The sequence below is a fragment of the Ochotona curzoniae genome, unplaced genomic scaffold, assembly GCF_017591425.1.
Source record: "Ochotona curzoniae isolate NIBS_2020 unplaced genomic scaffold, NIBS_Ocur_1.0 contig_4501, whole genome shotgun sequence".
Lineage (NCBI taxonomy): Eukaryota > Metazoa > Chordata > Mammalia > Lagomorpha > Ochotonidae > Ochotona > Ochotona curzoniae.
Genome location: NW_024466307.1, coordinates 10,264,387 through 10,277,484, shown reverse-complemented (window position 1 = coordinate 10,277,484; position 13,098 = coordinate 10,264,387). Strand labels below are relative to the sequence as shown.

Here is a 13,098-nt window from a genome sequence, read left to right as displayed (position 1 = left end):
AACTACAACTCCCGTCAGGCTTAGAGTTGCGCATGCGTATGGGCGGACTATTGCCTCCACTCTGGCCACCCGGCACGTCCTGTCATGTGGGCAAGGCCTGGGAAATGCGCATGCGCTCTCGCCTCAATCTCGAGACCTTCTTTTGGGAGGGGTGAAGTGGGACGGGAGTGTAGTACAGCCACATCTGTCCCTGGTGAGTTCGGGTCTTGGTCGCTTTTGCAGAGTTTGGAGTCTGTCGGTGGTTGACATGGGACTTTAGAGCGAGGAGGGAGTGGCGGCGGGCGCGGAGCGGGCGGCGATGCAGTGGCGGCGGGTGTGTCACCCCAGCCGGGCGGGCGGGTCCCTGCGGGGCCTCGGGCGGCGCCGTCCAAGGTGCGACGTGGACGTGAGGAGGCCCCTCGGGACACCTTCCCTCAGCACGGCTCCGGCCTGTCTGCTCGTCTTGCCCGCGCGCGTTGTCGCGCTCCGGCGACGCGAGGATCCGGCCCGAGTCCGAAGTTTGAGGTGCTCCTCGGAGCAGAGCCTGGCGGGGTTAGTGGCCTTCGGAGGGCAAGGGAGGCACACGGAGCGGGGTCTTAGGAGGGGGGAAAAAAAGAGAAAATACTGGGCTTTGTGACGTGCTCAGAACCCCACTGTTTGGCCTCAGAATGATCACTGAGTCCTTCTGAACTCCTCTGGAGAATTCCTGAAGCAGCCTTAGGACCTGGAGCCAGATGTCTTATTTCTTCATCGGGTTTCAGGTATCCCATTTGCACAGCAGCTTAATCCTTCTGGAAAAGGAGTTGTGCTACTAGGAGTACTTAACATAAAATCAACTCTTAAGTGCTGATAACGGCCAGTAATTTTTTCCCCCTATTATTTGCAAGAAGTAAATTTAAGGAAAGGCATTTGGCCTGCCTGGGGTCCTGCCATCCACATGGGGGAGAGCGTGGGTGTTAAGTCTTGGCTCTGCCTCTCGTGTGCATCCCCGCAGGGAAGCAGAAGGCCATCAGCTAAGTTCTTGGGCCCCTGCTCTGCACCTGGGACACCTGCCTTCAGTTCCCGCCCCTGACTTCCGCCTGCAGAGCACCAGCTGTTGCATGCTTTGGGGGGAGTGGACTAGCAGTTGGGAGCTTTCTCCTCTCTCTGTGCCTGTCATAGGAAGTTTTAAAATTACAGTAAGGGGACAGACCTTATTAAACACCCACATAGTACTTTTACCGAGCATTTACGGAGCGCCTACTATATGCCAAGTACTTCTGTATTGAATGTAAGCTTTCTTAATCCTCACTTTCACCACTTCAGCGGCAGGAAAACTGGCTGGTTTTCAGTGGCTTGACTGGGCTTGTGTAAGCAGTGAATTTGAGCAGGACTGGAAGCAGCAGTCTGCCTTAGTCCACGAAATGTTGTGGCTCCAGTACCAAATGTCATGACGCTAGTAAAGTGTATTTGTTCTGCAGTGTGATGAAGGCCTTTGAGACCATGTAAAAATATAGGTAATAGTTTTGCTTCACAAGGAACTTATTTTTTTTTAAAGATTTATTTGTTTTTTATGACAAAGTCAGATATACAGAGAGGAGGAGAGACAGAGAGGAAGATCTTCCATCCGATGATTCACTCCCCAAGTGAGCCACAACCGCTGGTGCTGCGCCCATCCGAAGCTGGGAACCAGGAACCTCCCCCAGGTCTCCCAGGCGGTTGCAGGGTCCCAAAGCTTTGGGCCGTCCTTGACTGCCTTCCCAGGCTACAAGCAGGGAGCTGGATGGGAAGCAGGGCTGCTGGAGCCCATATGGGATCCCAGCGCGTTCAAGGTGAGGACCTTAGATGCTAGGCCACAGTGCCAGGCCCGACAAGGAACTTATGTGCTAGGGAAACAAAACCTCACACACACCCACGCACGCGCACACACATAATCGCTTAATATTGGATCAAAGGGGGTCTCCCCTATAGACAGGAGATTTTTTGAAATTAGCCAATGTATTAGCTTATATAATTCATGATTCAGTATAATTAAATTTATACTTAATTTCATTTGAAAGACTGACCTCTTCCATTTTGCTGGTTCGCTCCCCAAATGCCCACGAGAATCAGGACTGGGCAAGACCAAAGCCAGGAGCCCACAGCTCGGTCCCCGTTTCCTTTATTCTCAGGGACCTGAGTCCTGGCACCATCCACCTGTCTCCCTGGGTTGCTCATTAGGAAGCTAGAATTGGAAGAAGAGCTGATCTCTACACTCAGGCATCCTAATGTGGGAAATGGGAGACTTTGTTACTGTACTAAGCACCTTTGCTACAATGTGGGCAACTTTTTACGCTACATAATTGCAATTCTCTCGTGGCTTAGAACAAGATCTACATTAGTGTGGCAAGGTTCCATTTGAGAAGAAGTACCCTGGTTCCTTAGTTACTTAGTCTCAAAATAATAGCATAAAGTAACTGATAATCTTTTATTTTGACTCGATTGTTTCGATCAACATCAATATATTTTGAGTTTTTTTTTCCTAAGTCTTTCTGATCTATTAACTAATGGAAGCTTCTTTTTAGACTAATACAGAAATTTGGAGATTATGACTAGTGCCTCTTTCGGATGGAAAAAGACTAAAATTATACATAATTGTTTCTCATGTTTAATAAGTTATGCAAATAGAGTATAAATCTGAAGTGTTAACTGATTCAGAAGATTTACAGTTGTGGCTCTCATCCCTTTCTCCTATTTGTTTTTACTTGACTTAGATGGAAATGGGACAAGAGCGTGAATTCAGTTTGGCAAGAAGACAGAGGTGGTGCTAACAGATGAAAGGTAAGCGTCTCAAATGCTACATAATACCTAAGTGGAGTGTGTTTTCACTTCATCGTTTTTGCCAGTTCCTTCCAGAAAAAAGATTCAGTGACATCAATTTTTTTTTTATATCAGACTATAGGTTATCACAAAATACGTTCAGATTTTTGCTAAGAGTTTTTTTCTCCTCTTCTATACTTGCACTGTCATTACTGTTACTGATTATTTTTGCTGTTGTTTTGTCTTGTGGAGCCTTTGTAGAGCACAGTGGAAGGGTATGCTGAACTTGTGCCACGCCAGATGGGGCTGGAGGAGACATCCAGCCGTTCATTGCCTTTTTTTTTTTTTCTTTTTAATGTGACTGTCCTTAACTTTGGAGAGTATGGTTATTGCTTCTTTTTATTAAGACTGCTTTATAATGGATATAAAAACCTTTTTTTTTGCAGCTAGTGGCCTTTAATCTGTTTAGAAGTTTTTAATGGCTATCTGTGTGTAAATCCCAACTTGTCAGACTTGGAAGGTCTCTTTTCACCTTGGGCTCAATTTCACCCAACAAACCTATCTTTTTTTTATGTTCTTCACTAAGTTCCTCCTGGTTGTTTTAGTCCAATTTTCTTCTTGTTTCTCGCATTTGCTGGTTCACTCTGTGGATGCCTGCAACAGTTGTTACTGGGAAGACAGAACCCAACCTGGGTCTCCCATGTGGGTGGCAGTCATCAGCTGCTGCTCCCCAGGGTCTGTCGTACTAAGGGCTGGAGTGAAGCTGGGACTCAAACCCAGACATGCCAGTATGAAATACTGCTGTCTCAGGTAGTGTTTACTGCAGCGCAAAATGCCTACCTCCCTTCCTCCATTTGTGGCTTGTCCATCTAATGGGAATTAATTATTTCATGCCACTCACTTTTTCTTTTCAGAAATCCCGTCACACTTCCATTCATTCTCATGTTGTGTGACATTCTGTGATGACTTCTGTATGTCTTGGGCCTGTCTCTTGGCTTTTATTCTTTGAGCAGGAGCCTTCTTCTCTTCTGTTCTTTTCTTTCTTTCTTTTGTTTTTGGAGCTTTTTTTTTTTCTATTTCTTTGTTGTGTGCAATGAGTAGTGTGGGAGCTTGTGGTCATGATGCTGTTTTGTTCTACCTTGTCTGTGGTTTTTCCTCCTTAAATGTTGAGTGATAGAAAAGCCGGTGGTGTTTGTCTTGAGATGGTTACAGTCTTCCGTTTGGTTTTATTCATTTAGGTGTATCTTTACATTGTTTTTTATTCCTTTATGATTTGGAGATTTCTTCATTTTTAAGTTGCATATATTTTTTATTGTATTAGAGCAATTATTCTTGTCATTGAAGTTCTCTTTTTTGTTTACAGGTTATTTCTAACAAAAATCACTGGTTTACGAAAACTTAATGTGATATCAGTGTTGGTATTACCCGCTCTAATCAAGATTTGTAGACTGCAACAAAATCCTTCCATCTGTAAATTAGTACCAAGAGAATTTCAAGGTAAGATGCTAGGTTCTAAAAGCAAGCTTGAGAAATGTGTTGGCATATATCTTGATTTTTGCATCATTTTGTTTACTAACATTCTTTAAGTCAAAAGGATTATTTTTTTAAATCTCTAATCTCCAAAGTCTCTTTGATCTTGTACCTTTGGCTCTTCATTGGATCAAGAAGAGTGTTAGTGTAAATGTTAGTGATCTGTCTTTTTGATTCATTTTACTGGTTTGAACATTTAGTTTCTATCAACTCAATACTGTATTTACCCAGCTTTTTTTCTTTAACATTCTGATGAAAGTGGAGTTAAATGGAATTGGAAAAATAAGTTATGAAGTCTTAATGTATGCTAGTCTATTTAAAATTAATACATTTTAGTATCGAGTGAGGGAATACTTTATCTACTAGTCTGTACTTTTGAGTTAAAGTTAGTATATGGTTCTTTCATGTATTCATCATTTCCACTCACTGCATTTATGCAGAAAAGGCGATAATTGTGTAGAAACTCACATTAAAACAGAATGTTTTCTTAAATCCCTTCATCATAGTTGAAATTATTTCACTTCTGGCTTAGGTTGAGATTGGCATGAGTTTTGGGTTCTTAATCTCTAAGATTGTCTTTGTTTTAGGCAATTGGAGAGTGGGGATGGTTTGAAGCACAGCTTGGTTTTATCACATTTCTATTGCTCATCTGTAATTTGCCAGATACTAGGTCCTGGGGATACTTTAGTAGAAAAAAAAGAAACAGACAAAAATTCCTACCTACCAGTCATGTAATGTTCAGGTGGCAAATACACAAAGGTCTTTGCAAAGTGTAAGACCCTTCCTCAAGCCTTTGATGTCTCTCTCTCTTTTCAAGAGGCACCCCCTCCCAGCTCTCTCTTTGGAGGTGCTGTCCCCCTACCACTTTCCCCTGCTTACCTGATCACTTCGCAGATAAACTTCTCTGTCCACAAAACAAAACAAAAAGCAACATCAACAAAAAGGAAAATTGAATAGAATGAAAAAACACCTATGTGGATTAAAAAACTGTTGGTGCCAATATCACATACTGATCTTTAAAAAAACATTATTTGTTTACTTGAATGGCTGAATGACAGGGAGGAGCTGAAGGGGGCAGGGAAAGGGAGGGAGAGAAAAAAAGAGAGATTGATTTTCTTCCCCTGCTTCCTTAGATAGCTGCACCAGCCATATGTGGGCCAGGCTCAGGTCAGGAGTCAGGGACTCCATCTGGTCTTCCTAAATGGGTGGCAGGGCCATGGCCATCATTTGCTGCCTTCTCAGGTTCAGGAGAAGGAAGCTGGATCAGAAGCAGAACAGCCAAGACTTGAACTGGAAGCTCCAGTTTGGGATGCTGGCTTTGCAAGTAGCAGCTTCGCTTATTATGCCACAACACACACCTTAAACGATTTATCTTGGAGTTCCGCTTTTGCACAAACTTTTTGATGTACTCTCATAAGTGGAATATGTAGTACATTAGATGTGATAAAGGCTTTGAAGAAAAATGAAGCAAGGGAAGAAGGTAGGGGATTATTTTGGGATTGCAGGGAGACAGAAGGATGGAAATTTTAGATAGTGTGTCCTGGGAAGTTTTCATCGAGGCAGTGACGCCTTAATAAGCCTCTGAAGAGATGAGGGAATAAGCTGTGTATTTATTGGATGAGAGATGTTCCAGCAAAAAGAAGTCATGGATGCCTTGTTCAGCACCGTTCTGGTTGGGTCGATTGCGTGTGTTCACTCCGTGTTTTTGCCTTGACAGAATGTCCAGCAAGGAAGTGAAGACAGCTCTAAAAAGTGCCAGAGATGCAATCAAGAACAAAGAGTACAAAGAAGCTTTGAAGCATTGTAAGGTAAACAGCGTTTTTTTTTTTTTCTTCCACAATAATTTCATGTTTACCCATTGGTAAACATTACTGATTTGCCATATATGAATCAGGTACTGTTCAAATTCAACAAAAGTGATTAGGCCAAATTATGGGAACCATTCGAACAATCGGATGATGAATAATCCACAGTTTGTGACAGAAACTACTACCGCCTCACTGAATTTTTATCTTCATATTGGTAACTTAACAAAGCCAAGTTCTCAAACCAAATGTGTTCTTTGTCTGATTTGATTATAGAATGTTAGTGTATATTGAAGTTCTCATTCTGTAATGATATGCTGACATTCTAATCCTGTTGAGGAGTCAGGCATCAGGTTCTACTCATGCTTCTTTGTGTGATCATCAAGGAGAAACTGAATGTGTTCAAAGATAAAGAGCAGTGGTAGAGTGAAGTTCTTGGGACAGTGAGAGAGGGTGAGAGAAGAGCTTGAGAAGGGGACCTCTAACCCTCTTCTGTAGGGCAGAGGATGCCCTTGGTGGGGTATGTGTGTGGTTTCTAGTGGTGGCTGAGCCCTGGTGGGCATGTGAGGCTATGCTGCTTCTAATTCTGATCTAGGAGGTGGCGGCTCATCTCTCCACACTGAGGGCAGAGTGAGGGGAGGAGAGGAAGGACGTGAGCGAGGCTGTTACCTTCAACATCAGGCTTCACTGAGGCACATCTGTTCACTGTTTCTGTTCTTGCACAGAGCAGCACACCGCCTGCCCTGTCTGCAGGTTTTCATCCAGTTAGCCATCCTGCCAAATAGTTCATAGAAAGACCCAACCATACAACATAGGTGGGAGTATCTAGCTGCTTATGTGTAATAACTTACCATGTTGCCTGAGACTGGGTTTTCAGTCAGGAAGTACTGTGTCTTAGTGTATTCACTGTGGGTTTCTCTGCTCAGCCCCCTGTCTGCTTGCAAGGCTTTGCAGCTTGGTCCAAGCATCCCTTTAGCAGGAAAGACTGCTATGGCTTGTGCATATGACTTGGAACCTCAAACCTGGTTTCAACATAGTGTTATAATTCCTTAAAAATCCGATTCAGATCCTAGAAACATACAGATTGGGCACATGGTTGGTCCTGTCTGGTTACTAATGGACCAAGGTGTTTATCATTTGGTCAGCAGCTGTGTGCCATTTGATGCTGGGTACCTGAGTGTGGGTGAGGACCAGCGTTTCGAGCTTCCCTTTGGTAGTTAATCCTTGTGGGGATTTTTGGGAGACGGTGTTATTGGAAAGAAGGGAGAGTGTGCTTTCCTGGAAGTGTTGTGTGGATGCACCTCACCCCAGTGACGGGAGTGGTTCTTATTTTTCTGGTAAGTGGAAGCCCCAAGAAGCTAATTTCATTTTAGCAGCTAGTTTTTGTTTCTGTTTCCCTAGAACATGTCTGCTTTCTGTTTCAAGCTAGTTTATATTTTACCTTATCTGTGGCTGTTATTTCTGAAAATGCTATCTCCACATTGTAACTTTAATTCTGGTTGGCAAGTGGGGCTCAAACATCACCATCATTTTGAACGTACTTAATATTGTCTCATTGAGGTGAATTCGCTTTTCTACCCTGTAATTTCTTCCTGTTCAAAGGATTATTTGGGTGGAGATAAAAATCTGTCTGTCCAAACCATCAGCATGAGAAAAATGTGAAGGTTGGAAGAATGTGGGTTAGTTGCTGTTCCTTTACACCCGGTATCCTCTGAGAATGGTGATGGCAGCATTTGACGGGGCTGTGAGGGTCACGTGGACGGCTTTTAGAAAACCCCTTGTAGTTCTTGATGCAGGCCACCCGCCTTGCTGCCCCGGAAGCTGGGCAACACAGAGGCTGCGCAGTGGCCGCGTTAGGGATCCACCCAGCCTCCCTGACTCTTCAGTAGAGCTTTGTTGTTTGGTGTTCATGTTCTTTAGCTTCCAAAGTGTGATAACCTACTCCTTTTTTGTTTGTTTGTTTTTTAAATCAGACAGTGTTGAAACAAGAGAAAAATAACTATAATGCCTGGGTTTTTATTGGGCTTGCCGCAGCTGAGCTGGAACAGCCTGACCAGGCCCTGGGCGCCTATAGGAAAGCTGCTGAGCTAGAACCAGACCAGTTGCTAGCATGGCAGGTATGTAGACTCGCCTCTCCATTTTTGTAGGCATGGATGTTTTTGTGAATTTCAAATACAGATAACAGTATTAAAAATAGGCACTAGAACCTCGCTTGTTGCAAGGGAAAGGAAATTAAATCTATTGTTCTTCTAAACCTGGAAGTTAATATTAAAAAAAAAAAGTGTGGGGCTGATGTGATGGCTCAATGAACTAAACCTTCACTGGCAAGCTCCAGCATCCCATATGGGTACCAGTTCATGTCTGGCTGCTTCACTTTGTATCTGCCTCCTGTTTATGGGCTGGAAAAGCAGCAGAGCTTGGCCCAAGTCCTTATATAAATCTTCAGTTCAATGAAGTATGCACATAAAAGACGCTTGTAGAATGTGGAATCTTTATGTTTATTAAATGAATGTTTTCTAAAATTAAAATATTATAACATTTTAAAATTCTATATCTGATTAGAAGTTAATTTTTTCTTCCTTATTTCTCTTAATCTTTTTAGTTGGATTCTCCAATTTTTTTTCTTTTTTTATTACTTTGCTCCATATCTCGATGATAACTTTGAAAGGAAGGTGTGAATATGTCTCAGATTCACCAAATGTGAACTTGGTTTGGGTAACAGGAAACAGAAGTGGCTACTTTTATAAAGGACTGATTGGTTAGGATAGCTGGTCTTTGAAGCAGAAGTAACACTTTGTCCAGATGACTTGGATTTTTTGTGGTTGTTTGTTATAAAAGTAGTGTCATGTCAAATGGATCTTAAGTTAAATCTTACCACACAGATGCATGCATACAAAATGGCAACTTTGTTGAAATAATATATTAACTGCCTTGATTATGGTGATCATTTTGCATTGTGTGCATACAATAAAACAAGTGTTTATATAACATTTATGTATTTATAATAAAGCTCTTTTAAAAAACTTAATGCTGAAAACATTTTTAAGATAGTATTACAAGGTAACCTTAGAGCTTATGAGTATAGAAAAATCATGAAGAATTTTTTTTTTTGTGAAACACTTGAAATGTAATGTCAAAAGAGGTTGTGTGACGGGTCGTTTTGTGCCTGTCGTTCAGGTTCCACCGGTAGCCAAGAGTTTTTATCTGTATTTTTGACTTAATCTTTTCCACGCCCATTATCTGGAGGCAGATTCCTGATACATAATTTCATCTGCAAATCAGGACATTCTTTTATCACAAGTTTTCTTTGGAGATGATCACATTATTTGGCAAAATAAATGGGACATCATTAAACATTTTGGGAAGAATAATCACTATGACTTCCTTTTTCAGGGATTAGCAAGTTTATATGAGAAAAGCAATCACATAAATGCTAAGGATGACTTACCCGGGGTTTACCAGAAGCTTCTGGATCTTTATGAAAGGTAATGAATGTTTGGGAAAGATTTGGATTAAAAAGCTTGGATTGGAATAAACTGTCTAAAAATTGTACAGAAATAGAAGCAATCTAAACATTTGATTAGGGTTACAATTGACTTTTTCTTATGGAATCCCTTGATTGTGACTGGAATAAAACCAAAATACCATTAATTGGAAAGGATGATTAGTTTCAGGACTTTGATATTATTTTCAGTCAAATAATGAAAGACAGTATTTCTAAATTTGTTTTACGAAAAGCTTGTTTTCCAAAATTTGCTGTAGTACGCAAGAGACTCTGTTCTAATTTGAAATAGTATCCGATCATATTAGGATATTTTTATTTTAGCATTTTGAGTGCGCAGTTGTTTTTGTTAATAAAGTCCAAATCTTTTTTATTGTTACTGTTTTTGTTTTAAGTGCTAATAAGGAGAAGTGGTGTGATGTCTGTAAGAAACTTGTGGATCTATATCACCAAGAAAAGAAACATCTGGAGGTTGGTTGAAGATCTCTGAGGTCCTCGTTTGTTTAATAAAGCTGTTACGAACAGAAGGCTGTTGCAGGCAGAATGGGAGGGAAATAGAGTGGCGAGGATCACTATGCTAATAAATCTGTATTGTGAAACATAAAATTTGTTCATTTTAAGTTTTTCTTAAAGTTAATATACTGTATGGTATTTAGAATGTTGAAAAAAATAATACAAATTACTGTGCTGGGAAGGTTGTAAATTAGAATGCAGATTTAAGGTTACATAACATCTGAGCTTTTCTGCAACTGGGCAGAGCTGAGTCATGTCCCTCGGAGTGTCGGGTGAGGCATTCCGGTGTGGTGTCTGCCGAGCTGGGGCTCTAGGTTTTGAGAATTGTGCATGTTGCCGTCATCCCTCTATCTGCTGTGCCGTTCTGTTCTAAGGGCTCTGTGGACATGCCCAGTCAGCTCATTGTTTATGGAGTTCATGATAGATGGAGTTCTGTGCTTTGGCTGTTTTTATGTTTTAGTTGATAAAAATATTTTTGTTTGCACATTTTGCATGTTTAGTTGGCACTCTGAGTATTTGAAAAAAACACCGTTTTAAATGTCCTGTGTTGCAGGTGGCTCGAACATGGCACAGACTGATCAAGACACGGCAGGAAGATGGTGCAGACAACAAGGAGCTCCATCAGCTGTGGCGGAAGCTGACCCAGCTGCTTGCAGAGAGCGCCCAGGACCAGAACAACGAGACCCAGCAGTTGGTACGGACTCAATTGGTCCTCATAGCATGTCATGGACATCCATCCTGTAACTGATTTTAGAAAATGGAGGCATAATGTAATGATATAGCAAAGTGCCATAGATCAGATGAGCTATCTTGTGAATACATAGTTTTAAATTTATAAGGCTTTTCCTGATAAGGACAGAGTTACTGGCCTGCAGCTTCGCTTAAAGTCTAGATGAAGAGTCTGCAGGAGGTGGAGTTGGTGCTCAAAGGGTTCAAGGTTCAATCCCTTTTAGTCATGAGAATCCATCATCAATCAGTGAAAAAATCGTAGCAAAAAAAGATACTGTAGAAAGTGGCTTTCACAAAACCATTAGAATTCCTAAAAAACTTGTCCATCATATGTTTCCTTGTGCTTACGGAGGGTTTAATTACTTTGAGACTTAACTTTAGCTGGAATTTAGAATATGTTCATTAGATTTTTTATTATATTAAGAAAGCATTCCTTTTTAGTGTGTGGATTTTCCATCATTGAGTTGTTCATTGAACCAAAAGAAAATATTGGTTTGGAACTATAATTGGAAAACATCTATCATTCTTTCTTCCCCTCTTGTAAATTTAAAAATCAACTTTATTTCTTATGATAAATAGCTACTCAATGTGTATTTATTGAATTGAGTGGAATTTTTCTTAACATAAATAAGTATGGACTCTGTAGGAAGGAAGTTCATTTTTGTGTATGTCTATTGATTTATTCAGTTAATCTTTTATTCAGAAAGCAGTTACAGAGAACTTACTATGTTTTGGTTAGTGTGTTTAGAATTGGGCTAAAAATGTGATAGTAAGTTGCTGTTGTATGATAATGGTGGCTTATTTGTGCATAGATTTGGTCATGGAAGAAGTTGAGTGTTCTGAATTGCTGCCGATCTCACCACTCCAAGCACAAAGAAGTCTTCAGAATCCATTGGCTGACATAATCCACCTCAGAGTCTCTGTTTGCCTAGATTTTCACTGCCAACACTTGGCTGGGGAAGTTGATCAATGTGTTCTATTCTCCTTTCTTTATTATGGTACCATAACTTCAGTATTTTTAAAAAAAATATTATGGGTTGCCAGAATATCAAACACATACCAAAAATAAGTAAAATGTCTTGAGCCTGCCAAAATGAAGTCATAAACCAGTCCTGTTTGAGTAGACATCCCCTAGTTGGAATAAGAAAGCCTTAATATCCCAGGACACTTTCTGAAAGCCAATGTCTTGTTCAAGCACTTCACGCTGTCACTTTTGTTAGGGACACTTCTGTTTTAATAAAACTGGCACACCTATCAAGATAAATAAATTAATTAAATAAGTAAATAAAACGTCTTTTTCAATTGACTATACTGTACTTCTTCACAAAGGATAATTATAATTTTAAGAATTGATTTTTAACTGTTAGAAATAAAAAAAAATGTGAGGGAGTTATTTTTACCTTTCAGAAAAAAACTTACTTATTTTCCATGTGTAATAATTTTATTATTATTTAAAATTTATTATGCTAGATTTTTTTAAAGTTGGGTTTCCTTTTTTGTAAGACCAATAGCTTTATCAAAACAGTAAAATTTTATTTATTTGGGAAGAATTTGTACCATATTTACCAAAGAAAAATTTGAGGTCGTAATCTCTAGTTTGAATTTTTGTTGTCAAGTTATTAATTTTAAAAATGTAAAACTTATACAAACAAATGATAACAAGTAACTGCCTTATGTTCTAATACTGCTTCCCTTACCTGTGACAGATTTAAAATGTGTCTTTGTAATTTCCTTCAAAGTTGGTTAATAATATTGTTTAGGATAATTGATTTCATATTTCAATCATATTTTTCTTTCATCAAAAGCTTAGCCTAATTTTATTAAAAACCAAACATTTCAGGGTTGAAGATTTTCTTGCCTTGACCATGTTCCAAAGAATGTGTTAGTAAGAACAAAAGAGGTGTTTCAGAAATGATGTGAACAGAAGCAGCTGGTAGCCTGTAGGAGTATCTTGTGGTTGGCCACTTCGAGGCAGATACTTGAAGTATGTATTATTAATGTTTTAATTTTTAATTACCACCTACTAGTTCAAAGTAATCTGCTGGCCAGTTGGAATTAAATGCATTCCAAAACTTACATATCCATCTCTGTTTTCATTAAAATTATCAGGGCTACACAGTAAAATGTATTTGCAGCTAGTTGAAGGTATTGTTTATATAAGGGAGTCTTAAAAAGATTTAATTATCATTTTATTTGAAAGTCTGAGTTAGAAGGATCTCTCTTTCTCCACAAGGCAGCCACAGCTGGAGCTGGGCCAATCTG

General features: G+C 40.1%; 1 protein-coding gene across 1 annotated transcript in view; it reads left to right on the top strand.

The window, feature by feature from the left end:
• Positions 1–53: 53 nt before the first annotated feature.
• TTC37 (tetratricopeptide repeat domain 37) overlaps positions 54–13,098 on the top strand; it is a 67,168-nt gene continuing 54,123 nt past the window's right edge. The window contains exons 1-8 of the mRNA XM_040986060.1: positions 54–193; positions 2,712–2,778; positions 4,121–4,254; positions 6,005–6,095; positions 8,066–8,209; positions 9,486–9,577; positions 9,990–10,065; positions 10,661–10,801. Of these exons, the coding sequence (XP_040841994.1) occupies positions 6,006–6,095; positions 8,066–8,209; positions 9,486–9,577; positions 9,990–10,065; positions 10,661–10,801 (543 nt within the window). The 5' untranslated portion in view covers positions 54–193; positions 2,712–2,778; positions 4,121–4,254; position 6,005. The remainder of the gene's footprint in view (positions 194–2,711; positions 2,779–4,120; positions 4,255–6,004; positions 6,096–8,065; positions 8,210–9,485; positions 9,578–9,989; positions 10,066–10,660; positions 10,802–13,098) is intronic.